General features: G+C 43.4%; 1 protein-coding gene across 3 annotated transcripts in view; it reads left to right on the top strand.

Moving 5' to 3' along the window:
• The window catches only part of LOC141072566 (tetraspanin-33-like), a 156,956-nt gene extending 131,973 nt beyond the window's left edge, over nt 1–24,983 (top strand). For 2 of the 3 annotated variants that reach the window (XM_073559845.1, XM_073559844.1), the window contains 2 exons: nt 1,543–1,704; nt 23,196–24,983. In XM_073559845.1, the coding sequence (XP_073415946.1) occupies nt 1,543–1,704; nt 23,196–23,351 (318 nt within the window). In that variant the 3' untranslated portion in view covers nt 23,352–24,983. The remainder of the gene's footprint in view (nt 1–1,542; nt 1,705–23,195) is intronic. The other variant, XR_012226701.1, reaches the window with a different exon arrangement.
• Nucleotides 24,984–27,874: the final 2,891 nt, after the last annotated feature.

Below are 27,874 nucleotides of genomic sequence, written 5' to 3'. Positions count from 1 at the left end.
CACGCAACACTGTCTGGATGGCCCCCAGTGGTTCAGTAACCCATCACACTGTATGGATGACCCAACTTGTCCCTCCACAGTGTATGGATGGCCCCTAATAGTCCCCATCACACTGTATAGATGGCTCCAATAGTACCCTCCTCACATGGTATGGATGGCCCCTGTAGTCCAGTAGCCCCTCATACTGTATGGATGACCCACTTGACCCTCCACATTGTATGGATGGCCCCTAATAGTCCCCTGTCACACTGTATGAATGGCCCCACCACACTGTATGAATGGCCCCCAGTGGTCCTGGCACACACTGTATAGTTGGCCCTCAGTAGTTCCCCACACAAACTGTATGGATGGCCCCCAGTAGTCCCCCCACACTGTATGAATGGCCCACTTGTAGTCCCCACACTGTATGGATGGCCCCCAGTAGTTCCCATAAACTGTATGAATGGCCCCCAGTATTTCCCCCATACTGTATGGATGACCACCAGTAGTTCCCCCACACTGCCTGGATGCCCCACAGTAGTCCCCCCACTCTGTCTGCATGGCCCCCACTAGTCGCTCAACACTGTATGAATGGCCCCTAGTAGTCCAGTAGCCCCTCACACTGTATGGATGGCCCACATGTCCCTCCACATTGTATGGATCGCCCCTGGTAGTCCTCCGCCACACTGTATGGCTGGCCCCCACCACACTGTATGGCTGGCCCCCAGTGGTCCTGGCACACAGTATGGTTGGCCCCCAGTAGTTCCCCCCACAAACTGTATGGAAGACCCCTGGAGTCCCCCCACACTGTATGAATGGCCCACTTGTTGTTCCCCCACACTGTCTGGATGGCCCACAGTAGTCCCCCCACACTGTCTGGATGGCCCCCAGTAGTCGCCCAACACTGTATGGATGGCCCCTAGCAGTCCTCCACACTGTGTGGATGGCCCCCAGTAGTCCCCCCACAGGGTATGGATGGCCCCCAGTAGTCACCCAAAACTGTATGGATGGCCCCTAATTGTCCCCCCACACTGTGTGGATGGCACCTGGTAGTCCTCCCCCACAATTGATGGCCCTCAGTAGTCCCCATACGAGCACTATTACAATAAAATAGAAAAAAACATTTTATACTCAGCAACCATGGATCTTGAGGATCATCACGCTGTCCCCAGCCCAGTCCGTGCGTCTTTGCTTTTCTGTAGATCGCAGGTTTAATCAACCTGTGGACTAGAGAATGGGGGCAGTACTGCAGGGGGTATCATGTTTCCCTGCTCCACAGCAGAGTTTAATTTTAACTGCTCGCTACACATTGATACAGTGCAGACTGGAGGTAGCTCTGGGTGACCTCATCTGAGCGTGGGGCCAAGGACAACCAGACCCTCTGTCACCGCAGAGAGCTACCCTACTGGTTGAGAGACAGGGATGCTGTCTTTAAAATTCTTCATTACCATGATACAGATGAATGTAGAACAGCGGACACAAAATGTCACTGCATATGTTTAAGTTCCCTGTCACAGTCTCTAGTTGTAACTACTTGTCGTTTTAAAAAATTTTTTTTTACAGACTGTTATTAATACAATGTGTGGATATGAGACACAGAACCTCATGAGTTGGCATGCAGAGGAGCGTATTTTTATTGACGGTTGCTTGGACAAGATTGTCAGTTGGGGTCGAGGCAATCTTTTGTTCCTGGGCTATATTGCATTGGGACTAATCTTACTCGAGGTACGATCATTTTTACAAATCTTCGTTAACAAATCTTATTTTAACAAATATTAGTTAAATGTTAGTTATATATCTTATTAAATGTTAGTTACAGTATTTATGGAGATGGATACGAGTAATATGCTTTTGTTCACACCTGCTCTCTTGAAGTGATGGCTAGTCTATGATATTGGTTATACATAGGCTCTCTGACCGAGACTCTACCCATCAGCCTATGGAGGTTTTAATCACAGCAGGATCCTACCTACCCATATAAATGTAGGCTATAAGCCCAGGAGAGGAATCACATTAGTTTCCCAGCAAAGAGGATCGCCTTGTCTTGGCTACTGGGCATACATGAATTGCCCAATTTATGCCCTAAGTATCTTTGTTTTTTCCTATTTTCTAGGGCAGTAACACAATTTCAATTTCATATTCTTCATCTTTGCGTGCTATAATGTTACAGAGTCCAACTTTATCTGTTACTTATATATGGAGATGTGTTGTGAGTTCATTTTCCCCTTCACTATTGAGGCCCGAGGAACTCCCTCTTCTGGTGAAGAAAGGTAGTGAGCCTGATTGTCAAACACCTGGGGCTGATGATGATGACTGGCTGAGTGGAGTTAATGACTGGATATAAGGCTGCCGACGCCCTTCTGGCCTGCGGGTGATTTCTCTGTGGACTTCTAGGAAACCAGTCTGATTCCTGCTCATCTAAAGCTAAGATTTCTGCTTTGCCTTTTTGCATTAGTGTTTTGTTTTCCTTGCTTTTCTGGATTCTGCCATTCCCTGCTGGGGTGAGCTGAATCTCCTTTTGCCTGTTGCTCTGTCTTCAGAATATTCCTGAGTACTGACATAGCTTTTTTGAAGCCTAGCGACTTCAGGGCCTTTTTTACTGTCAGTTGGTTGGCTCTTATTTTCATAGGGTTTTTCACGGATTGCAGACAGCAGCCTTCCTGTCCTTTCCTATCTAAGCTAGCGTGGGCCCCATCTTTGCTCAGTCTATCTTTCTGTCTGTGTTTTGTTCTTTCTTCTTGCTTCACCGTCATTATATGTGGGGGGCTGCCTTTTGCTTTGGGGTCTGCTCTGGGGCAGTTTAGATTTCCCTTTCTGTCTTTAGGCTATGTAGTCCTCCGGCTGTGATCGAGGGGCCTAGGGCATCGTAGGAGCCCCCCACGGCCACTGCTAGTTTTGTTGATAGGTTCAGGGGTCTGCAATCCGATAGCTGCCAACTTCTCTGGTTTTCTGGACTTAGCTAGCATTTCTATTTTTGCCTCCTACGGTGACTCAATCATAACAGAGATGGCTACTCTTAGTATGCACCTGTACACACCTGTTCTCTGCTTGAAAGTGACGGTTAGTCTTTGATATTTGTGAAAATATCTTGCAGGCATCAAAGGGCAATGGCAATGATGAAAGGGCATTGAGCCATTCCCATCTGCCATATTACAGCTCTGCAAAGGAATACGTGGATTTCGTTCACGCTGCCCAAATGATGAAATTCCAGAAGGTTGATAAAGTTTGACAGTGGTTTATTCTACGCATTTCAAGATTTTTTGCAACCTCTTCTTCAGGAAATACCACACTGATATTTCCTGTAGAAGAGGTTGCAAAAAACCTTGAAACGCGTAGAATAAACCACTGTCAAACTTTATCAACCTTCTGGAATTTCAGCATTTGGGCAGCGCGGACAAAATCCACGCATTCCTTTGCAGAGCTCTGTTTCAGATAGTCGGTGACCGACTTGTGGATCTGCAGCAGCCCTTATCTATACATGCTTTGAATACCTACTACCAGGTGAGCAGTTTTTTGTCAAACCGCTTACTTTATTTGTGGGATAAGACCCTATATTGTGCTTGTGTCTCCCTCTTTCCTCACAATACATCTGCCATATTAGAAAGATGTTCCCAGGTTCAGGAATTCAATTTAACAGCCAAAACAGAGGGCTGCTCCCTGAAGAACCACTTTAATTTCTGCACATTGAGTTTATTGATCTCTTTGCAATGCCTTATTGTCCCATTAGAACTATTGTAGGATGAATGAGCATTTTCTAAATTGTTCCTCAGAACAGCTAATCCTCTAATACCTGTCATGGCAAGGGAGTTTCCAAAGTAGACATATAGTGGGGAAAATAATTATTTGATACATTGCCGATTTTGAAAGTTTTCCCACTTACAAAAAATGGAGAGATCTGTACTGTATTTTTCGGATTATAAAATGCTCCGGATTAAAAGATGCACCCCAAATTTTGAGAAGAAAAATAGGAATTTTTTTTTTCAAATAAAATGGTGGTGCTTCTTATAATCCATGCGTCTTATTGCTTACCGGGGGTGGTGGCTGCAGTGAAACGCGGTCCCAGGGTCGTTGCTGGAGGAGTCAGGAGTGGGGTTATGCTGCAGGCCTCATGCTGGGTTCAAGGGGTGTTGCGATGTGCAGTGCACCGCTGTGGGTGTCCAGTGCTGCGGGGGGTGCCCGGCGGTGCTGCTAGGGTGTCCCGCGGTGCTGCTGGGGTGCCCGGCGGTGCTGCTGGAGTGTCTGGCTGGGCTGCTGGGGTGTCTGGCGGTGCTGCTTGGGTTTCCAGCGGTGCTGCTGGGGTCTCCGGTGCTGCAGGGGCTCAGCCGACATTTTGTGAAAGGCCAGAGCCCCCCTGCAGCCCTGTGGTTTCCTGTGCAGTGAACTATGGGAAAATGGCTGCCGGGGGGTGGCGCATGTGCAGATGGAGATATTGATGCCAAGATCTCCATCTGCACATGCACCGCCCCCCGGCGGCCATTTTCATGGAGTCCACCGCACAGGAAACCATGGAACTGCGGGGGCTCTGGCCTTTAACAAAATGTCGGCAGAGTCTCCCGCAGCACCGGAGACCCCCGCAGTGCTGCCGGACACCCCAGCAGCACTGCCAGACACCTCATCCCAGTATGCAGCAACTGTACCGGTATGGTATATACGCATTATAAGACGCACCCACATTTCCCCCCCAAGTTTGGGGGAAAAAAGTGCATTTTATAAACCGTAAAATCTGGTAATTTTTATCGTAGGTACAATTCAACTGTGAGAGACAAAATCTTTAAAAAAAATATTGGTAAAATCACACTGTGTGATTTTTACATAATTAATTTTATTGCATAAAATAAGTACCGTATATACTCGAGTATAAGCCGACCCCCCTAATTTTGCCACAAAAAACTGGAAAAACTTATTGACTCGAGTATAAACCTAGGGTGGAAAATGCAGTAGCTAATGGTAAATTTAAAAAATAAAAATAGATACCAATAAAAGTAAAATTAATTGAGACATCAGTAGGTTAAATGTTTTTGAATATCCATATTCAATCAGGAGCCCCATGCAATGCTCCATACAGTTCATGATGGCCCCATAAGATGCTCCATACAAAATACACCTCATATAATGCTGCACAAAGGTTAATAATGGCCCCATATGATGCTCCCTAGAATAATATGCCCCATATGCTGCTCCATAAAGGTTATGGCCCCATAAGATGCTCCATAGAATAGGCCCCATATGCTGCCCCCATAAGATGCTCCATAGATTATGCCCCTATATGCTGCCCCTATAAGATGCTCCATAGATTATTCCCCCATATGCTGCCCCATAAGATGCTGCATAGATTATACCCCCATATGCTGCCCCTGTAAGATGCTCCATAGATTATGCCCCTATATGCTGCCCCTATAAGATGCTCCATGGATTACACCACTATATGCTGCCCCATAAGATGCTCCATAGAATATACCCCTGTATGCTGCCCCCACAAGATGTGCCATACATTATGCCCCCATATGCTGCCCCCATAAGATGCTCCATAGATTATGCCATGTGCTGCCCCCATAAGATGCTCCATACATTATGCCCCATGTGCTGCCGCTGCTGCATGTAAAAATAAAAAAAATGACATACTCACTTCTCCGTCACTGGGGCCATGTGCCGCTGCTTGCTGCTGTCTGGCACGTCATCTGTCAGTGACGTTCAGACTGCAGGGGGCTCGGCGCGCACTAACCACATCACCGCGCCCTCTGCTGTCTGAACGTCACTGACAGATGACGTGTCAGACAGCAGCAAGCAGCGATGGACCCTGGACAGGTGAGTATCGCTATACTTACCGGTCCTGGCACGGTCTCTGCAGCCCCCAGCTTCTCCGCGATCTCCCTTCCTGCCTTCAGCGGTCACGTGGTACCGCTCATTACACCTCATAAATATGTGCATATGCATGATGTAATGAGCGGTACCATGTGACAGCTGAAGGAAGGGAGATCGCGGAGAAGCTGGGGGCTGCAGAGACCGTGCCAGGACGGGTAAGTATGACCTGACACCCCCGCCTCCCCTCCCCCTCCGACCCCCTGGTGTATTTGACTCAAATATAAGCCGAGAGGGGGACTTTCAGCCCCAAAAAATGGGCTGAATATATCGGCTTATACTCGAGTATATACGGTATTTGATACAATAGAAAAATAGAACTTAATATTTGGTACAGAAACCTTTGCCTGCAATTACAGAGGTCAGATGTTTCCTGTAGTTCTTGTCCAAGTTTGCACACACTGCAGCAGGGATTTTGGTCCCCACCTCCATAAAGATCTTCTCCAGATCTTTCAGGTTTTGGGACTGTCGCTGGGTAACATTTAGTTTCACCTCCCTCCAAAGATTTTCTATCTTGTTCAGGTCTGGAGACTGGCTAGGCCACTCCAGGACCTTGAATTGCTTCTTACGGAGCAACTTCTTAGTTGCTCTGGCTATGTATTTCAGGCCATTGTCATGCTGAAAGACCCAGCCAGGACCTATTTTCAATGCTCTTATTGAGGTAAGGAGGTTGTTGTCCGAAATCTCATGATACATGACTCAACCATCCTCCCTCCAATACAGTGCAGTCGTCCTGTCCCCTTTGCAGGAAACGACTCATAAAGTATGATGTTTCAACCATCATGCTTCACGGTTGGGACAGTGTTCTTGGGGTTGTACCCATCCTTCTTCTACCCCAAACACGGCTAGTGAAGTTGATACCAAAAACTTCTATTTTGGGCTCATCTGACCCACATGACCTTCTGCCATGCCTCGTCTGTATCATCCAGATGGTCATTGGTGAACTTCAAATGGGTCTGGACATGTGCTGGCGCGAGCAGGGGGACCTTGCATGCCTTGCAGAATTTTCAATCCATGGCAGCATAGTGTGTTACTAATGGCAATGTTTTGACTGTGGTCACAGTTCTCTTCAGGTCCCTGATGATTGCTGATCTTTTTAAAAATCATCCTTACCCCACAAGGTGAGATTCTGCATGGAGCCCCAGACTGAGAAAGATTGAGTCATCTTTTGTTTCTTTCATTTCTAATAATTGTGCCAACAATTGTTGCCTTCTCACCAAGCTGCTTGCCTATTGTCCTGTAGCCCATCCTCGCCTTGTGCAGGTCTACAGTTTTGTCCCTGTGTCCTAGACATCTCTTTGGTCTTGGCTACGTTGGAGAGGTTTGAGTGTGATTGATCGAGTGTGTGGACAGGTCACAGCTGTCTTGACTGCGGCGACCTAAAGGACTAACCCCACCGGCGCGCTTCCCCTACCCCACCAACCGCAACAAACAGACTCAACTACCAAATTGATGGGTGATGGTCGGTCACAGCTTTTATTGAATACTTTTATTTTAACAACCATTTGAATGGCACTTTAGCTTTACTACAAACGCGCTCACCGCCAAATTCCCTGCTGCATATAACAGGCAAGCCAGCCAGCAAGCCATAACCTTGTGCCTTTCATCCTTTCACCGCCACGGAGAATCCTGTTCTCAAACAGGACTCCGACCCCCACCCATCAATAACAATGCTTGCTCCACCCCATCTTGAAGACCGGATAAGAAGATATCGAGCCCGATATCGTTCAAATGTACCCCATTTGAACGATAGGCCGTAATAGGGCAGTATTATCTCCCGCCAATTGCCTGTGTCTGATGACCACTCCAAATTTCTCATGCACGAAGTTGGAAATGCGAGCACTAATTGTCCTCCTGGTGCGTTTGACGGCCATCCCATCTCTGGCTCATTGCCACACGGCCCACGGAACAATTTCGGACCAAACCAGAACCAATTCCGGAAAAAAACTATCCGCCCGCATCATGGTTAGGAGCTCCGCCACCTTGTACGAGTACAAGTCATTTCCCCCCGCATGTAAGACCAATATTACCGACCCCATGGCTCCTCTGGCGATGGTCACTACTTCCGGTAGGATTTGCGGCCATTGCAAGCCCCTGATGCCCCGCCACATAAAGGTCACGTCCCGAAAACCCAGATGCCTCCCGCCTGGGCGGCACTCGGCTCGTTGTGCTGCCCAAAACATGTATGAATGTCCAAGCAACCAGACAGTCGGTCTAACAGCATCTGTGGGTAAAATAAAAACGTTAGTATAACAAATCCGGCCGAATATATCGAGCAAAGCATGTTGAGTGCCATCTGCCTATCCTCTGCACTTCCGCATCAGGCAAATCTGCCTTGGCAGCCTCTGTAGCAGCCCCAATACGGAATGAATGAGTACCATAGTCACCAACCGAAACTCCCACACCTAACAAGCATTTATTAAATACAGCTTGAAATTGGTACCGCGTCAAAGGAGAAAAATTTGCATGAGTTAAGAAAAAACTGCCACCACTTCGGGGGGTTTGAAACATGCAACAACACCCACGTACCTCGACCCAATGGATCAGTCTTTGATCTTCGAACCCGAACCGCTGCTTCCAGAAAAACCACATCCTCAAGAAGTAAACCACAGTCAAAACTAATTTTCGACCGTGGAACCAACTCACTAATTCTTAAAGCACCAAAAAATGCCAAACCAAATGCCGCGGACATGAGGACCGATTCAAAAGAAGAAATACACGACTGTTCCGTAAAAGCTATAATGCGCCCGAGTAAAACAAAGGAAATAGGGCGCCTGCACTCATTACTAGGCTGAATCCTCTTCCAACCTTTGACAGCCTGCCTAATAATAAAGGATTTAGTAACATCCACCCAACCTAAAAGCTGAAAATGAAATGCCAAGCCAGACAAACACTGCTGCACCGATGTACCCGACAAACCCTTATTGTTCAGCTGACATAGATATTCTATCGTAACTTGTAACCGTGAATGCTCACAAACCTGAACCGGCCTATGACCCGCCAACAGACACCATTCCTCCCAGGCCTTACCGTAAGCTTGCCAAGTTGACGAAGACACTGACGAACGGACGAGCAACATCAGCTGCTCGCGACCACATCCCACAGGAGCGGCGGGCAAAGGAACCCGACCGGGGGGGTTGGGAAAAAAATCCGCGAAAACCTGTGAATCAGAATGGAGAAAGGAATTAAACATTGAAACATCATGTTCCTGAACCAACTGGGCCCGAATCCAAATATTGAACTTCAGGCATACCAACGTCAGCCTTCGCAATAAGCTCAACACCGGCAGAGATTTGGACGACATGTAATTGATACAACGCGACACACCCAAGTTATCCGTCTGTAAGTGAATTTCGTGGCTGCACAACAATTCACCCCACAGCTCAAACAAGATGACAACAGGAAAAATCTCACACAGGATCTTATCGTGACACCAACCCGATCGGTACCAAAAATCTGGCCAATAATCCCGACACACGCGATTGTCAAAAACTGCAAGAAAACCAACGACAGGATCCCCTGCCGAAAACAATCCCAAGTCCTTCGCCGTACGATGAGGCAACATGAAACAAGTGTGACCATTAAACGATTGCAAAAAAGACAACCATACCTCCAAATCCGCCTTCATGGCCCTCGTAATCCGCACCCTCTGGAGTGAAGTAGACATGCCTTTGGTAGCCAATGACAAATGACGGGAAAAAACCCTGCCCACTGGCATGACTCTACATGCAAAAACTAACAAACCCAACAAAGATAGCATCTGTAAAAGAGTAACCTTCCGAACCGCCATGAACCCTTCAATCAACAAAATCAATTTTTGAATCTTCTCACTGGGCAGACGGTAATTCATTTCTACCGTATCAATCTCAATACCTAAAAACGACAAATTCTGAATCGGCCCAATGGTCTTCTCCGGTGAAAGCGGCACGCCAAATTCCTGCACAACTGATTTGAACGTCGTAAGCAACCTGAAACATACATCTGAATTCTGAGGGCCAACAAATAGGAAATCATCCAAGTAATGAGTCACGGATCTGCTTCCAGACTCCCATCTCACCACCCACTCTAAAAAAGAGCTGAAAAGCTCAAAGTAAAAGCATGAGATGGAACATCCCATGGGGAGACACATGTCATAGTAGTACTCACCCTCCACCTGACAACCCAAGAGATGAAAACAATCCAGATGCATCAGCAACAAGCGAAATGCCGAATCAATGTCTGATTTAGCCAAAGAGGCCCCAATACCCGCCTCTCTGACCAATGCAACCGCCCTATCAAAAGATGCATAAGACACTGACGCATCCTCTGAAGAAATCCCATCATTGACCGAAGACCCCTTATGGTATGATAGATGATGAATCAGGCGAAACGAACCCGGATCTTTCTTTGGAACGACGCCCAATGGTGACACTCTGAAATTATGAAGCGACTGCTGGTAACCCTGTGTAACTGCACTAGCGCTGGGCACCGGCAGTGGCTGACTATGTGGCCTGGGGGGCTGAAGCGGGGCCGCGACTAACCGGACCACACCACTCCTCTCTGCAGCTGCAGCCTCGCGCGTGTGACCGCGAGATCAGAGGTTAGGGAGCGGGGACTTCCTCCTCGCCGAGTGCTGACGAGCGACTCCGACAGCCGCCGGTGAAGCGTCCCGGAGCCGCGCAGGAGGGCGGGATCGCCGCCCGGACTGCCTGCCTCCTGGTTGGACCACCGCCAGCGGTACCTGCTGCAGCGACCAGCTCAGCCGGTGGGTGATGCGAGTTCGAGCCGGGCAATAGCGGGGAAACAGGCGACTGAGAGGTGGTAAGGTGACCTCTGAGCCCCCTTACTAACGCATGTAACCAGGACTCCCCTTCTTGCTCTACCCGCAAACGCAGGGCCTCAATAAGAGGGTCTGCCATAGCTCCTACCAGACAGCGCTTGCCACAAGCACCTCCGGGACCTCAGCAGAGGAAGAGGAAGGGCTAATAGTACACCCGTATCTTATACCTGCAGGAAGGGGCTGTGCTATCCCCTTCCTGATCCTATTGGCCCCTCTTCATGACAAAATCCTCACCCCACTAATCAAAATTGAGCGGGCAGGCAGAAGCGCGGGACAACCATGGGGGAGAACAAGGGGGAGAGGTGGCACCACAGTCAGAGGCACCCTCCTTAACCAGTTAAGTGCCTGCCATTATACAGGTAACAAGTTCAAACAGGTGCAATTATTACAGGTAATAAGTGCAGAGTAATAATAATTATAATAATAAATTTTATTTCTATAGCGCTGACATATTCCGCAGCACTTTACATTTCAGAGGGGATTTGTACAGACAATAGACATTACAGCATAGCAATAATCACATAGATTATAACAAATACCAAGAGGAATGAGGGCCCTGCTCGCAAGCTTACAGTCTATGAGGAAAGAGGTAGACACGAAAGGTGGGTGTTAACAGTTGCCTTGATTGTATGGACCAGCCATAATGTTAAGTGTGTAACAGTACAGACACAGAGGGCTAATGGGTGCATAAAGCATGTGGGAACATGATGCGGGGAACCTGGTTATGGTAAAACTTTTGGCTGTGCCACACAGGGATAGATTAGGTTAATGTGTTGAGGCGATAGGCCAGTCTGAATAAATGCGTTTTCAGGGCATGCTTAGAATTGTGGGGATTGGGGACTAATCGTATTGACCTGGGAAGTGCATTCCAAAGAATTGGCGCAGCATGAGTAAAGTCTTGGAGACGGGAGTGGGAGGTTCTGATTATTGAGGATGCTAACCTCAGGTCATCAGCAGAATGGAAGGCGCGGGTAGTGTGGTATACTAAAACAAGGGAGGAGATGTAGGGTGGTGCTGAGAGAGAGAGAGTAGGAGGGCTTCTTAAAATAAAACTATCAGGTCTGTGAGAGCCAGAATTCTTGCTGGTTGATAAATGATCAAATACTTATTTCATGTAATAAAATACATTTTATTTATTTAACCACTTTCCGATGCTGGGCGTCTGCTCACGTCGTAATTTCTCCCTTTGATGTGGGTTCCGACGCTGAGCCCACAACTTTCCTGGCACATATCAGCTGTTTTGAACATCTTACATGTGCCTCTAGCAGTCACGGGTGGAATCGCAGTCCACCCGCTACTGTAAATGCCGCTGTCAATCTCTGACAGCGGCATTTAACTCACGCTTACAGGAAACGCATAGGAAATCCCGCCCATCGGTGACCCCCGTCACATGATCACGGGTCGCCAATGGGTCGGCATGACAACCAGAGGGTCTCCAGCAGACCTCTATGGCCCGGTGGTCAGCACTCATAAAAAATGACCATTTCTGCCACACACAGGCAATCTGATCATTGCCCTTCCTGTCTCCCATGGAGACTATTCAAGCATGCAAAAAATAAAAAAAAAAGTGTTTAAAAAATATTAAAAAATAAAATAAATATAAATGTTCAAATCACCCCCCTTTCGTCCCATTCAAAATAAAACATAAAAAAACAAATATACACATATTTAGAATCGCCCGATCTATCAATATAAAAAAAATTAACCCGATCTCTAAACGGCGTAACGAGAAAAAAATTCAAAATGCCAGAATTAGTTTTTTTTGGTCACAGCTACATTGCAAAAAAATGTAATAACAGGCAATCAAAAGATTGTATCTACAAGAAAATGGTATCAATAAACCATCAGAACGGCACGCAAAAAATAAGACCTCACCACACACCAGATCATGAAAAATGGAGAAGCTACAGGTCTCGAAATATGGCGCCATTTTTTTTTTCAAAGTTTACAATTTTTTTCACCACTTAATTAAAAAGAACCTAGACATGTTTGGTGTTATGAACTCGTAATAATGAAAAAGCATTAGCACAACTGAAAGATGGTGCACAGGTGCCTTCCCAAACCGTACAAACTTGTGTAGAAAACAGCACACACCAAATGATGAAGTGTAGAAATTTAATGTAATCCAGAAGAAGTAGTTACATACAATAAGTGTACTATATTTAAAGCTAAATTTAAATAAGAATCAGAAAAATGGATCAAAAAACGAAAATAAAGTATATACAACATATTCAAAAACTTGGTCAAAAAGAGCAACAAGTAATGGCAAGAGGGTGTCCCTTCATCAATAAAGAAAATAAATAAATACACCAAATATTGGTGTGGACTAGATGAAACAGCACACATAGTCAAAGACAAAATAGTCAAAATGGAGACGGATGACTGAGAGAGGATGGGGGAAGAAAGGACGGGTAAATGGTAAAGAGAAAAAAAAGGGAAAAATTAGACCTACCTGACTGATAAGTAGTAGGGATGACCCCTATAAAGAAAACAACCCTGTGTGGGTGAGATATAATAATGGTGGTACGATCATCACATGTGCATTGTGGAAGTTACATATTGAATGTAAAAGGGCAAAATGCAAACATACTAAAATGGGTGAGTATAGAAAACCTGGCCTAGATCAGTACCAGGTATGTATGTACACATTATAAATATGTAAATATTTGCACTAAAAAATGTGTCCTAAAGTCCAAAGATAAACGTCCTAAAATATAACATGCAAGGCCCATAAAAATTATAATAAGCAAAGATAGAGCACTAATGTGCCTAGAGAAATAAACTCAGGATAATTTAAAAAAAAAAAAAAAAAAAAAAAAGGAGCACACAATTATATTAACCAGACAAGTACCTTTCAACACCAGGATAGGGCCATGTTCAGACGGTGCTCTGTAGTCCCAATGCAAGGCTAAATTCGCATAGTAGCTGCTTCCTTGCCGGCTTTCAGCTCCTACACAGCGCTTCTGTCGCTGTGCAGCGGTGTGATTTTGCTAACAAGGTGGGCGATTGTCACCGGCCCGGGCATCGTCCTTTACCTGCCATCACATTAGGGGCACTTCACCATTTAACCCTCGATACTGATTTTGGATATATTTATTACTTGGATTACAACAGAACATTTCTTCAGCACAAGGATCTTTGGCTCCCAGTGGAAGCAGCTACTCTGCGCATTTAGCCTTGCATTGGGACTACAGAGCACCGTCTGAACATGGCCCTATCCTGGTGTTGAAAGGTACTTGTTTGGTTAATATAATTGTGTGCTCCTTTTTTTTTTTTAAATTATCCTGAGTTTAATTCTCTAGGCACATTAGTGCTCTATCTTTGCTTATTATATTTTTTATGGGCCTTGCATGTTACATTTTAGGAAGTTTATCTTCGGACTTTAGGACACATTTTTTAGCGCAAATATTTATATATTTATAATTATTATTTTATTGTTTAGACAAAGAGGTGGTATTGTCTTTTTATTTGCTGCTTTTGTGTTCCTCACGCAGCGCCCCAAGCTAAGTTGTCACCATGTATGTACACATGTGGTTAAAATTGTTGGTACCCCTCGTTTAATGACTGAAAAACCCACAATGGTCACAGAATTAACTTGAATCTGGCAAAAGTAATAAATAAAAAATCTATGAAAATGAACAAATGAAAGTCAGACATTGCTTTTCAACCATGCTTCCACAGAATTTTTAAAAAATAAAAGTCATGAAATAGGCCTGGACAGAAATGATGGAAACTCTGAAAATAATGTGGTAAATGGGACATTTTAAATCACGTTGTGTCCACTATTTAGCATCACAGGTGTCTACAGTCTTGGAATCTGTGAGTGGGCCTGTATATAAGGCTGAATAGGTAGTAGGCATATTTATGTGGAGGCCAAATAACCAAGGGTTAGAGTGGCCATGAACAGATGATCAATAATATATATCGTATATCATGATCCACATAATAAACTGGACAGTATAGGAAAACTGCACATATGATAACAGACACCCAAGAACAAAGCAGTCAAAAATCCATAAAATGTAATATTTTATTGAATGTTATTTAAAACTTATAAATATATTTCTCAAATATGGACATACAGTGTATGGATAGGGAGGAACAAAATTATGGACAAAAGTGGTCAAAGACCAACCATACTGCAGCCGCAGCAGCAGGCAACAATAGTAATGGCTATAAAATAGAATAGTAATAAATCAGAGACACTTGAAAAAATGGTAATCCTATAGCAAGAAGTGTTTGAAGAAACATCACAATATAGCAAGTGCCACTGCAGTCATGAATAATGTACAAAGAGTCACTGATAGTTAAGCATATATTATATTATAGCCCAGGCGGTGCTCAAAGAGCAGCGCAAATTAGAGTAGTAAATAACTATGTGCGTATACCTGGAGACAGCGGTGGCAGGAGGTCGGTCAAATCCCCGACGCGCGTTTCGGAGCCAAAGACAGACTCCCCCTGAGGAAGGAGTCTGTCTTTGGCTCCGAAACGCGCGTCGGGGATTTGACCGACCTCCTGCCACCGCTGTCTCCAGGTATACGCACATAGTTATTTACTACTCTAATTGCGCTGCTCTTTGAGCACCGCCTGGGCTATAATATAATATATGCTTAACTATCAGTGACTCTTTGTACATTATTCATGACTGCAGTGGCACTTGCTATATTGTGATGTTTCTTCAAACACTTCTTCCTATAGGATTACCATTTTTTCAAGTGTCTCTGATTTATTACTATTCTATTTTATAGCCATTACTATTGTTGCCTGCTGCTGCGGCTGCAGTATGGTTGGTCTTTGACCACTTTTGTCCATAATTTTGTTCCTCCCTATCCATACACTGTATGTCCATATTTGAGAGATATATTTATAAGTTTTAAATAACATTCAATAAAATATTACATTTTATGGATTTTTGACTGCTTTGTTCTTGGGTGTCTGTATATAAGGCTACAGATTCTCACTGTGCTGTTTGGTGACATGGTGTGTATTACTCTCTACATGGACCAGAGGAAGCAAAGGAAATAGTTGTCTCAGGAGATTAGAAAGAAAATTATAGAAAAACATGTTAAAGGTAAAAGCTATAAGACCATCTCCAAGCAACTTGATGTTCCTGTGACTACAGTTGCACATATCATTCAGAAATTTAAGATCCATGAGACTGTAGCCAACCTCCCTGGACGTGGCCGCAGACGGAAAATTTATGACAAGTCAAAGAGACAGATAATACGAATGGTAACAAAAGAGTCCAGATAAACTTTGAAACAGATTAAAGGTGAACTTCAAGCTCAAGGAACATCAGTGTCAGATCGCACCATCCGTCGTTGTATGAGCCAAAGTAGGCTTAATGGGAGACGACCAAGGAGGACACCATTGTTGAAAAAAATCATAAAAATGCCAGACTGGAATTTGCCAAACTACATGTTGAGAAGCCACAAAGCTTCTGGGAGAATGTCCTATGGACAGATGAGACAAAAATGGAACTTTTTGGCAAGGTACATCAGCTCTATGTTCATAGACGGAAAAATGAAGCATATCAAGAAAAGAACACTGTCCCTACTGTGAAACATGGAGGAAGCTCTGTTATGTTCTGGGGCTGCTTTGCTGCATCTGGCACAGGGTGTCTAGAATCTTTGCAGAGTACAATGAAATCTCAAGACTTTCAAAGGATTCTAGAGAGAAATGTGCTGCACAGTGTCAGAAAGCTTGGCCTCATTCGCAGGTCATGGATCTTGCAACAGGATAATGACAAAAAACACACAGCTAAAAACACCCAAGAATGGCTAATAGGAAAACATTGGACTATTCTGAAGTGGCCTTCTATGAGCTCTGACCCAAATCCTTTTGAGCATCTTTGGAAAGAGCTGAAACATGCCGGCTGGAAAAGATAACCTTCAAACACGAGACAACTGAAGCAGTTTGATCTTGAGGAGTGGACCAAAATGCAGAAGTCTCATTGATAGTTACAGGAATCGTTTGATTGCAGTGATTGCCTCAAAAGGTTGTGTAACAAAATATTAAGTTAAGGGTACCATCATTTCTGTCCACGCCTATTTCATGAGTTTTATTTTTTTTAAAAATCTGTGGAAGCATGGTTGAAAAACAATGTCTGACTTTAATTTGTTCATTTTCAAAGATTTTTTTATTTATTACTTTTTTCAGATTTAAGTTATTTCTGTGACAATTGTGGTCTTTTCTGTCATTACATGAGGGGTACCAACAATTTTGACCACTTGTGTATATATACTTTTAACAAACCTGCCATATCAATGAATGAAATGAATGAATGTGTAAGAAAATTACGGTAGTAATTTTTATTTCAATTTCAAAATTCATGCAATAATCAACAATAAAGATAAAACAGGTTGCCTCATGTCATGAGAACAGGTATGATTCTTCTATCCACAAATGGTAAATTATAAAAAGCCCTAATCAAATGGCTTATATTTTACTCATTTATTTAAACTTTTTATCAGCAACATCACTCAAAATATATCTCACTGATAGTATGTAGATATGTATATCTTTAGTAAAGTGCCTTAGTGCATCATGAGGTATATCCAGAGTGGGAGACAGATAAATGTAAACTATGACTGTTGGACAGGAATCCTAGAAAGTGCCACAGTGCTTGTAAACAATAATGCACGTTATAATTAAGCAAAAGACCACATGACCTGAAGGTGCATAAGTATATCTTTACCTCAGTGGAGAGCTGAACTGCCCTGTCTCCCACCCCAATGCACATTTCGATGTCCCCTGGATAAGACCTTACCCACAATGAACAACCTTGTACGGCCTCAGAGTCCTCCTGGATGGAGAAAGAAAAATGAGAAGAAACGGAGAGTTGTCGTCATGCGGGATTCCCTGTTGAGAGGAACAGAGGCCGCTATCTGCAGACCAGATATATCCTCAAGAGAAATGTTCTTTCTTCCAGGTGCAAAAATTAAAGATGTGTCTGGCAGGATATCAGGACTCTTCAGACCTACAGATGACCATGACCACCCATTCCTGCTTATACATGTGTGGTCAAATGACACCGCAAGAAAGGACCTGGAAAATATCTGCAGTGACTTTGAAATGTAGGTAAGAAAGTGAAAGAACTGAGAGTGCAGGTGGTCTTCTTTTCCATCCTCCCAGTGGATGGCCATGGAACTAAGTGGAATAAAATTCAGCAGGTGAACAGCAGGCTACGTCGATGGTGCCGTTAGCAAGGATTTGGATTTCTGTATCACGGAGTGAATTACCTATATGATAGACTGCTTGCTAGAGATGGGGTGCAAATTACGAAGACTGGAAAACTTGTATTTGGAAGTCGCCTTGCTACACTCATCAGGAGAGCTTTAAACTAGAACAATGTGGGAAGGGAAGCAAAAGACTAGAAAAAGCCATACACCTGACAAATACTATTGAGAGCTCTACTATTAGAAGGGGAAAGGAAGAACAAAGACAAAAAAATCGAAATAATAAAAATATTGGAGGAAGAGAAACCAATCACAAACTAAAATGTTTCTATACAAATGCACAAAGCTTGGGCAACAAACAAGGAGAATTGGAACTACTAACGCAGGAGAAGAAATATGATGTCATTGGAATCACTGAAACTTGGTGGGACGATACACATGATTGGAATACAAGGCTAGAAGGATACAACTTATTTGCAAGAAACAGACTTGATAAACGAGGAGGAGGTGTTGCATTGTATGCTAGAAACGCGTATATCTGCACAGAGATTGAAGCTTCAGAGACTGGGAGTTCTGTGGAAACTGTTTGGGTAAGGGTACCATTACACTACGCGACGCACCAGCTATCCTGACAGCGATATGACCTGGTAAGGATCGATGGTGCGTCGTTACATGGTCGCTAGTAAGCCGTCAAACAGGCAGATTTACCCAACGAAGCAGCAACGATCCAGCCATCCGTATAACGACCTCGGTGGTCGTTGGGACCTTGTCACACAGCAGCGATTCTGAAGACTCGCGCCTGCGTCCATGATTTCTGAGTCGCTGATGAGGATGCTCGTCGGTGTCAAACACAGCGATGCGCGCTGGCCAGCGAGACACCAGTGATCAAAAAATGGCCCAGGACACTTGAGCGCGATCAGCGACATCGCAGCGGGGGCCTGTTCGTTGCTACGTGTCACACCTAGCGAGATCGCTGGGGAGGTCGTTGTTGCATCACAAAATCGGTGACGCTTCAGCGATCTCGCTAGTGATCTCGCTATGTGAGACGGGGCCTTTAGAATACAAGGAGAGAACAATGGAAAGGACACCATTGTAGGCATTTACTACAGGTCGCCTGTACAAGCTGAAGATATGGATGAACTCTTTATGCATCAAATGTTCAAGTTCTCAAAAAAATATGACATAGCGGTCATGGGAGATTTCAACTATCCAGACATTTGTTGGGAAACTCTCTCAGGCAAAACTAACAGGTCAAGCAAAATCTTATCCTCTCTTGCTGACAACTTTATCTTTCAAAAGGTAGGGGAGAAAACAAGGGGATCTGCTACCTTGGATCTAATCCTTATATACAGGGAGGAAATGGTTGAGGAGGTAAAAGTGGCTGGGACCCTAGGAGGTAGCGACCATGCTATTTTAGAATTTTGGAAAAATAGAGGCAGAAGACCTGTGAAGACTCAGACTTCAAGGTTAGATTTCAAAAAGGCAGATTTTGAGGGACTCAGAAAGAGAATAGGAGGGATCCAATGGCTGGATATCCTTAAGGACAAAAATGTCCCGGAAGGATGGGAAATCTTGAAAAATCACATTCTCAAAGCACAATTATTAACAATTCCGAAAAGAAGGAAGAATAGGAAGCATTTAAGGAAACCAGGATGGATGAACACAGAACTTAAGCACATGCTAAAAAGGAAGAAAGAAATGTTTATCAAATGGAAAGAGGGAGGCATATCTAAAGAAGAATATAATGCTGTCTGCAGAACCTGCAGGGCACGAATCAGATTACTAAAGCTGACAATGAAATAAGGCTTGCAAGAGACTTCAAAAGCAATAAAAAAGGATTTTAGGGATATGTCAAAAGTAAAAGAAAAGTCAAAGATGCTATAGGATTTTTACAGGACGAAAATGATAAAATGGTAAGAAAGAATACTGAGAAGGCCGAGCTTTTAAATTCCTATTTTGCATCTGTTTTCTCTCAGAATGGAAATATAACATCAACTGATCTTCACTGTCCTATTAAAGGAATATAAGAATCCAGGATATGTATAAACATAAAGATAGTGAGGAAACACTTAGCTAACATAAATGAATTCAAGTCTCCATGTCCAGATGATTTACACCCTAGAGTACTGAAGGAGATAGCAGAAGACATTTTTGAACCACTCTCCATAATCTTTGAAAATTCTTGGAGAACAGGAGAAGTCCCAGAAGACTGGAGAAGAGCAAATGTTGCTCCTATCTTCAAAAAGGGGAAGAAGGTGGACCCAGGGAACTATAGGCCAGTGAGTCTGACTTCTATACTAGGAAAGATCTTTGAACAAATTATTGCACAACATGTATGTAAGTATCTGGATGAAAATGAAGTGATTAACTAGAGTCACCATGGGTTTGTAACTAATAAGTCATGTCAGACTAACTTAATTTCATTCTATGACAGAATCACTGATTAGGTGGATCAGGGAAATGCTGTAGATATAGTATATCTTGACTTCAGCAAAGCATTTGACAAAGTATCTCACACCATCCTTATTGAAAAAATGACTAAGTATGGAATGGACAAGGCAACTTTTAGGTGTATTCATAACTGGCTTAGTAATCGGACCCAAAGAGTGGTTGTAAATGGCTGCACATCCAGTTGGATGAATGTCTCAAGTGGGGTATCACAGGGTTCTGTCCTGGGCCCTGTATTGTTCAACATCTTTATCACTGATTTAGATGAAGGAATTGAGGGTACAATGATTATATTTGCTTATGACACAAAGCTAGGAAGGATAGCAAATAATAGAGAAGAGAGAGCGAGGATTCAAAAAGATACAAATAAACTGGAGCAGTGGGCAGCAACTAACAATAGTTTTTCAGAGGGAAAAATGCAAAGTACTGCATCTGGGCAATAAAAATGAAAATAGCATATACAGAATGGGAGGAATAGGGCTTAGCAACAGCACATGTGAAAAAGACTTGGGTATACCAACAGATCATGTTTTCAGGATTTCCTTAGTATTGCTCAGGTGATAATTGCATCACCTGTGCAATACAAAGGAAATCCTGAAAACATGATCTGTTGGTGGGCCTTGAGGCCTGGAGTTGGGGAACCCTCATCTAGAGCACCGCTTCCACTTTCCTCACATTTTCCCCCAACTTCTACACTATGTCAAATGAAGAAGAAATTGACATAGCACCACCCTGCACAGTAACATGACTTCCCCAACTCAATTCATCATTTGCTCTCCCCCTTCATCATCATTTTATCTCTCAGTCACCACCTTCAATTCATCTGTCATGATCCAGGTTGGATGATGACAGTTAAAAGCACATGTAACCTTTTTTTTCTTTAAGCTGTGTGCTTAAGTTTGGTTTTGCCCCTGGTGGCCATTAGGATTATTACACAGTGGTGTATTTTGCTCTAGTTTGCCCCCGGTGGTGGTTAGCGTTATTACATGGGAATCACTAACAGGTGTGATTCCTCTGGCTTAACTATAAAGGTGTATCATGTGTTCTCACTGGCGTTGGTGATAGTGTTCATTTCCAACCATCCTTGGTGGAGAAAGGAGCTAGAGAGCATTCCTTGCAGCACAGTCAGAGTCCTGGTGTGGAAGGAGCCAGAGGGGATTTCCGTGCAGCTCTGACAGAGCTTGGTGGCAGCTATTCAGGAGGAAAGCTGCATTCTGGTGGTGGACTCTGTTGCTGGGAGCAAGAGCAACAGAGCAAAGCTAAGTGGTGATTCCCTGTTTGTTCCTTTCCTTTATGTGTTTCAGTGCAGTGGTGGGATTAGTCTCTGCACCGGCCATTTCACTAGAAAGGGGTAGGTGCAGGGCGAGCTAGGGTTTAAAGGTATCCTGATCGGCGCCCGGTGCGGAACCGACCTAGGGATCGATAGGAGTGTAGAGACACTGACTCAGGGGAGTGCAGGAGGTCTCCACGTCCCCGTTCCCTATCGCAAGGCCCACCATTGTAATTGTTTCCCTGTGTTTCCCCTTATTATTTAAATTCGCCCTGTTGGAGGCGGTGTATCCAGTTTCACGTGTATTTCTGAAATTCGCCTGCTGGAAGCGGTGTATCCGGCTGCACGTCTTATTATTTAAATTCGCCATACTGGAGGCGGTGTATCCAGGGTCGCGTGTGTCATATAAATTCGCCCTGCTGGAGGCGGTGTGTCCAGTCACACGTTAACCATTACATTATCACCAACCCAAACTTTTTTTTCTGCTGAGCCATGGACCCAAGGCATACTTTTGCCCAAATGCTGCAAATCTTTACTGAGGAGATTAGGGGGCTGCGCGGTGAGTTGGTGCAACAGCTGCAGCTGTTGGTGGGCTTTGGGGGTCTGGTTCAGGCACAGGCTCAGCCAGAACCCAAGATATCCCTTCCTGGTTTTCTGGAGGGAGAGATCAATTCTTGGTATTCCAGCAAGCCTGCAAATTATATTTCAGGCTGTGTCCTCGTTCATCAGGGAATGAAGAGCAACGGGTGGGAATCATTACGTCCCTTCTTAAGGGGGATCCCCAATCCTGGGCCTTCTCCCTGCCGGACGATTTACCATCATTAGAGTCCGTGGACGAGTTTTTTGCGGCTTTGGCGCTAGTGTATGGGGATCCTGATGGCGTTGCCCTGGCAGAATCTCAACTCCGTAGGTGTAAACAGGGAGCTTGGGTTGCTGAGGAGTACTGCTCAGAGTTTAGGAGGTGGGCCACTGACACTCAGTGGAATGACCCTGCACTTAGGAGTCAATTTGTGCAGGGTCTGTCTCCAAAGTTGCAGGATACTCTGGTGCAGTACGCGTCCCCAGGTCGTTGGAGGCCGCCATGTCCCTTGCCATCCAGGTGGATAGACGCCATATGGAGAGACATACACAAAATGTGCCCCCACAGGCTGTCCCCTGCCCCCATCTTCAATTCATCATTCGCTCTCTCCTACCCCTCCCATCCTCAATACAACATCATTTGCTGACTGTCCCATCCCCCACCCTCATTTCATCATTTTCTCTCCCCTTCCTCAATTCATCATTATTTGCTCTCTCCCACCCCCACGGATGTCTGAATGAGTTTTAAGGGTCATGTAGTAGAGGTATAAATATTCTGTGAACTTTATATGGTGCCACAGAAGCAATTTACTAGGGGAGAATAGTTTTGTAAGATAACAGTTGATTGAGTGTGCTACAATTTTTTCTCTTGGATGTTGTATGAAATTGGAGGCATATAGAAATTAAATAATTTCCAGTAGCCTGCTGTCACACTATTAAGGCCTGCATTGAGCCGTGAAATGGCAGTGTACATAAGTCTGAATATATGGTAAATAGGTAAATATTACTTTTTTTTGCATTATCTGTGTTCAGTTTTGTATAATATTTGTATTACTTTTTTCAGATTGCTGTTATCTGTTTAGCTGTAGTCCTGATTCATCAAATAAATTTCATAGAGGACAGGAGAAAAAACACTGCCGGGTCCGATGCAGAAGAAGACATGGTACCACATGTGGACCAAATGCATGTAGAAGACTTTCAGAATATTGCGATGTACTGAACCCCTGCAATTTGCACTTTATAAACCAAAGACTTGTGAGAATATATCCCTTTTATGACATAGGTTTATAACCAATCATTTTGTGTAAATTGCTCCTGTACTTACCTTTGGTTATTGTTGGCTTACTGTGGAATATTGTTCCCTACACAAACCTATTTGATTTGAAGGGTATTTGTCACATGATTTTCATCACATTAGGGATGATTACATCTTACTCCATGGGACTATTCATTGGCACAGCAATGCCCAAATGGTTAATAGGATGGAATTTGTATACAACATGCACTTGCTTAGTTATTCCTAAAATAATAAGGATGGGAGATAACTGACTGACTGTTGGCACCCCCAGTGATCCCGAGAACGTGTCCCTGGAACCTAGGAACCGATCTCCACAGAGACCCATTTTGAGTGGACTATATGCACTCATTTTCCATATCATTCACTGTCAATACGATTGCTAATAGAAAGCAGAGCACAGCGCTCGGTTAACTTAAAGGGGTTTTCCCACAAACAAAAGTTGGTTTTAATCAGTAGATCTTGGAATAATAATATGTTCTTCAATTGGATGAGCTTAAATGAAATGTTCCTGTGCTGAGATAATCTTATAAATGTGTCCCTGCTGTGTACTGTGTAATGGCTGTGTCAGACCGTGCAGGGACATACTCGGATCATACCATATCTCCTGAACAGGGGATGATGTAAAAAAGTATACAGACATTACAGCAGGGGATCACAAATGATTCTTTATTTGAAGTAAACATTGTTTAAAAACAGGCAGGGAAATGTTATACCTCACAAAAAGAATCAGTTGTGATCCCATGGTGTACTGTCGGTATACTCTTTTGCGTCCTCCCCTGCCCATGAGCTGTGGTATGATCAGACCATGTTCCTGTACGGTCAGACGCAGCCATTACTTTTGTTCGTGGGAAAACGCCTTTACTATTTTGGGAATGACTCTTTAATGTGCAGAGTAACATGTTGGTGGTGGTATAGTAGAGGAAAACCCACACTGTTCCCTCTGGGAGTAAGAGGCATTGGTGTCACCATAACTGATGACTCTTCTTATCTCTCCTTTACTTTGGCACCAAAAACTGCTCTATTGTTTTCTTATTGATGAAGCCATGGAGTAAATTGCTATAAATGCAGATTTGCAAAATATAATTGAAGCTTTACAAACTGCAAATGTTGCTTAGAATGCTTGTAGGAGTGACACTTGTTTCTGTTATGGTGAAGTATAAAAAAAAATTAATGTTCTATAAAAAAACATAAAAATATCTTGTCACTCTAAAAACTGAAAGAATATTGTAAAGGAATTTTCCAAGATGTGAATAATATAAAATTGTTTCTATTATTTGAATACCTCCTGACAAAGCATATGTGAAACATTTGTTGTGACATGAATAATTGTCCATGTCATCGTTGTTTATTTAATGTATACCCTTGTTAATTTTACCACTTATTTTGTGACGAGGGCTGCAGACATACTGTAATACCTCAATATTTTCATCACAAGATGTATAATATAATGAAGATACTTCAATTTAAAATTTTATTGTAAAGTCATATATTTTTATATAATTTTGTACCAAATTCAGGATACTATGAAAAATTAAATGTTGACATTTTTTTCCATTTTATTTATTTATTTTGTGCAAAAGTATATCCATTATTTTAAGTTAGGTGCAACCCCATAAACCCTAATCTGGTATATACTGGTAAACATTTTGTGTAGCTTTCAGTACTCTTATGCCACATTCACACGTTCAGTATTTGGTCAGTTTTTTACCTTAGTATGTGCAAGCCAAAACCTGGAGTGGCTGACAAATCCAGAAGTTGGGACGTGTTTCTGTTATGCTTTTCTTGTGATTGTTCCACTCCTGATTTTGGCTTACAAATACTGAGGTAAAATACTGACTAAGGCTGGAGTCACACACAACGTATAAAAATACAGTCCGTTTTTCATGGACCAGAGTCGCACAAATGTTTCATGAACAGTGATCCGTATGTTATCCGATTGTCATGCGAGGATGAGATTTTCTCGCATCTAACCATCCGTGTGACATCCGTATGGCGAGATTTTCTCGCCGGCTTGCAAAATGGAACTATAATGGAGCCCAATGAACAGGTTAAAACACAAATGAAAGAATAAATATAGACACATAGAATACATATATATAGTATGTATATACATGTCATTGAGACACATATACATATGCATTTATAGTTCATAGAGTTCTACATAGCATAATAGCCGCTAAATGATTTGCCGGTTTCTGTAAAATCATTCCAAACCCGACATGAAATGACACATGGTTTACATACAGTAAACCATGTAATTTCATTTAGGTTTTTTTATGTGTCACACAAAAAATGTGTCATATTTTACACACATGCCCTAATCTAATTATTAGTCAAAGGTCTTTGACTAATAATTAGATTAGGGCATGTGTGTAAAATTTTGGACATGAAGGTGTTAAATTAACGAATAAATTCGTTGAAAAAAATTGAGAGGGCTCCAGCAGTAATTTCTCTGCCAGAAAGGGAAAGCCGGTGAGTGAGGGCAGATTTTAATAGCCTAGAGAGGGACCATTGTTTTTTGCCCCCCCAACTAAACAATCTGCCCCCAGCCACCCCAGAAAATGCGTATCTATAAGATGGTTTCAGACTTGCGTTGAGGAGGGCTGCAGATGGCAGTCTAATTCCTCCTTTCTTCCTCAGTGAAACTCCGCCCACTGCATCCACATGCAACGCATGTCCCTGAGTACCCAATGTTAAAGATAGGTACGCAGGGAAATGCTGGACGCATGCAGCAGTAGGTGGAAAGTGGGCGGAGCTTCACGGAGGAAGAAAGGAGGAAGTGGCTGCCATCTGCAGCCCTCCTGAATGCTAGTGTTAAACTAGCCTAAATACTCAGCGTGTGCAGGTGGCCTAAGCCTGTTTGTGATTTGCACCAAATTCTTTTAATTAGAACTTCCAGTTTGGTATTTGTGTTCAACTCTTATTTTTAATTCTCATCATGGTGCTGTTGTGGAAATCATTTTTGCAATCTAGATTTTTTCAGGGACTTTTAATCCCTTCCCAACAAGCGCAGTATGTATATGTATATACAGTGCCTTGCAAAAGTATTCGGCCCCCGGGAACTTTTCAACCTTTTCCCACATATCATGCTTCAAACATAAAGATGCCAAATGTAAATTTTTGGTGAAGAATCAGCAACAAGTGGGACACAATTGTGAAATTGAACGAAATTTGGTTATTTTAAATTTTTGTGGAAATTCAAAAACTGAAAAGTGGGGCGTGCAATATTATTCGGCCCCTTTAATGTATTACTTTGTTGCACCACCTTTTGCTGCGATTACAGCTGCAAGTCGCTTGGGGTATGTCTCTATCAGTTTTGTACATCGAGAGACTGAAATTCTTGCCCATTCTTCCTTGGCAGACAGCTCGAGTTCAGTGAGGTTTGATGGAGATCGTTTGTGAACAGCAGTTTTCAGCTCTTTCCACAGATTCTCGATTAGATTCAGGTCTGGACTTTGACTTGGACATTCTAACACCTGGATACGTTTATCTGTGAACCATTCCATTGTAGATTTTGCTTTATATTTGGGATCATTGTCTTGTTGGAAGACAAATCTCCGTCCCAGTCTCAGGTCTTTTGCAGACTCCAACAGGTTTTCTCCAAGAATGGTCCTGTATTTGGCTCCATCCATCTTCCCATCAATTTTAACCATCTTCCTTGTCCCTGCTGAAGAATAGCAGGCCCAAACCATGATGCTGCCACCACCATGTTTGACATTGGGGATGGTGTGTTCAGGGTGATGAGCTGTATTGCCTTTACGCCAAACATATCGTTTGGCATTGTTGTAAAAAAGTTCGATTTTGGTTTCATCTGACCAGAGCACCTTCTTCCACATGTTTGGTGTGTCTCCCAGGTGACTTGCTGCAAACTTTAAACAACACTTTTTATGGATATCTTTGAGAAATGGCTTTCTTTTTGCCACTCTTCCATAAAGGCCAGATTTGTGCAGTGTACGACTGATTATTGTCCTATGGACAGACTGTCCCACTTCAGCTGTAGATCTCTGCAGTTTATCCAGAGTGATCATGGGCCTCTTGGCTGCATCTCTGATCAGTCTTTTCCTTGTTTGAGATGAAAGTTTAGAGGGATGGCCGTGTCTTGGTAGATTTGCAGTGGTATGATACTCCTTCCATTTCAATATGATCACTTGCACAGTGCTCCTTGGGATGTTTAAAGTTTTGGAAATCATTTTGTATCCAAATCTGGCTTTAAACTTCTACACAACAGTATCACAGACCTGCCTGTTGTGTTGCTTGGTCTTCATGATGCTCTCTGTGCATCAAACAGAACCCTGAGACTATCACAGAACAGGTGCATTTATACGGAGACGTAATTACACACAGGTGGATTATATTTATCATCATTAGTCATTTAGGACAACATTGAATCATTCAGAGATCCACAATGAACTTCTGGAGTGAATTTGCTGCACTGAGAGTAAAGG

Source organism: Dendrobates tinctorius, unplaced genomic scaffold, assembly GCF_039654945.1.
Source record: "Dendrobates tinctorius isolate UK_male_01 unplaced genomic scaffold, ASM3965494v1 ptg000276l, whole genome shotgun sequence".
In the NCBI taxonomy this organism is placed as follows: Eukaryota; Metazoa; Chordata; class Amphibia; order Anura; family Dendrobatidae; genus Dendrobates; species Dendrobates tinctorius.
Note: the sequence above shows the minus strand (reverse complement) of the source record. Positions and strands in the feature narration are given on the sequence as shown.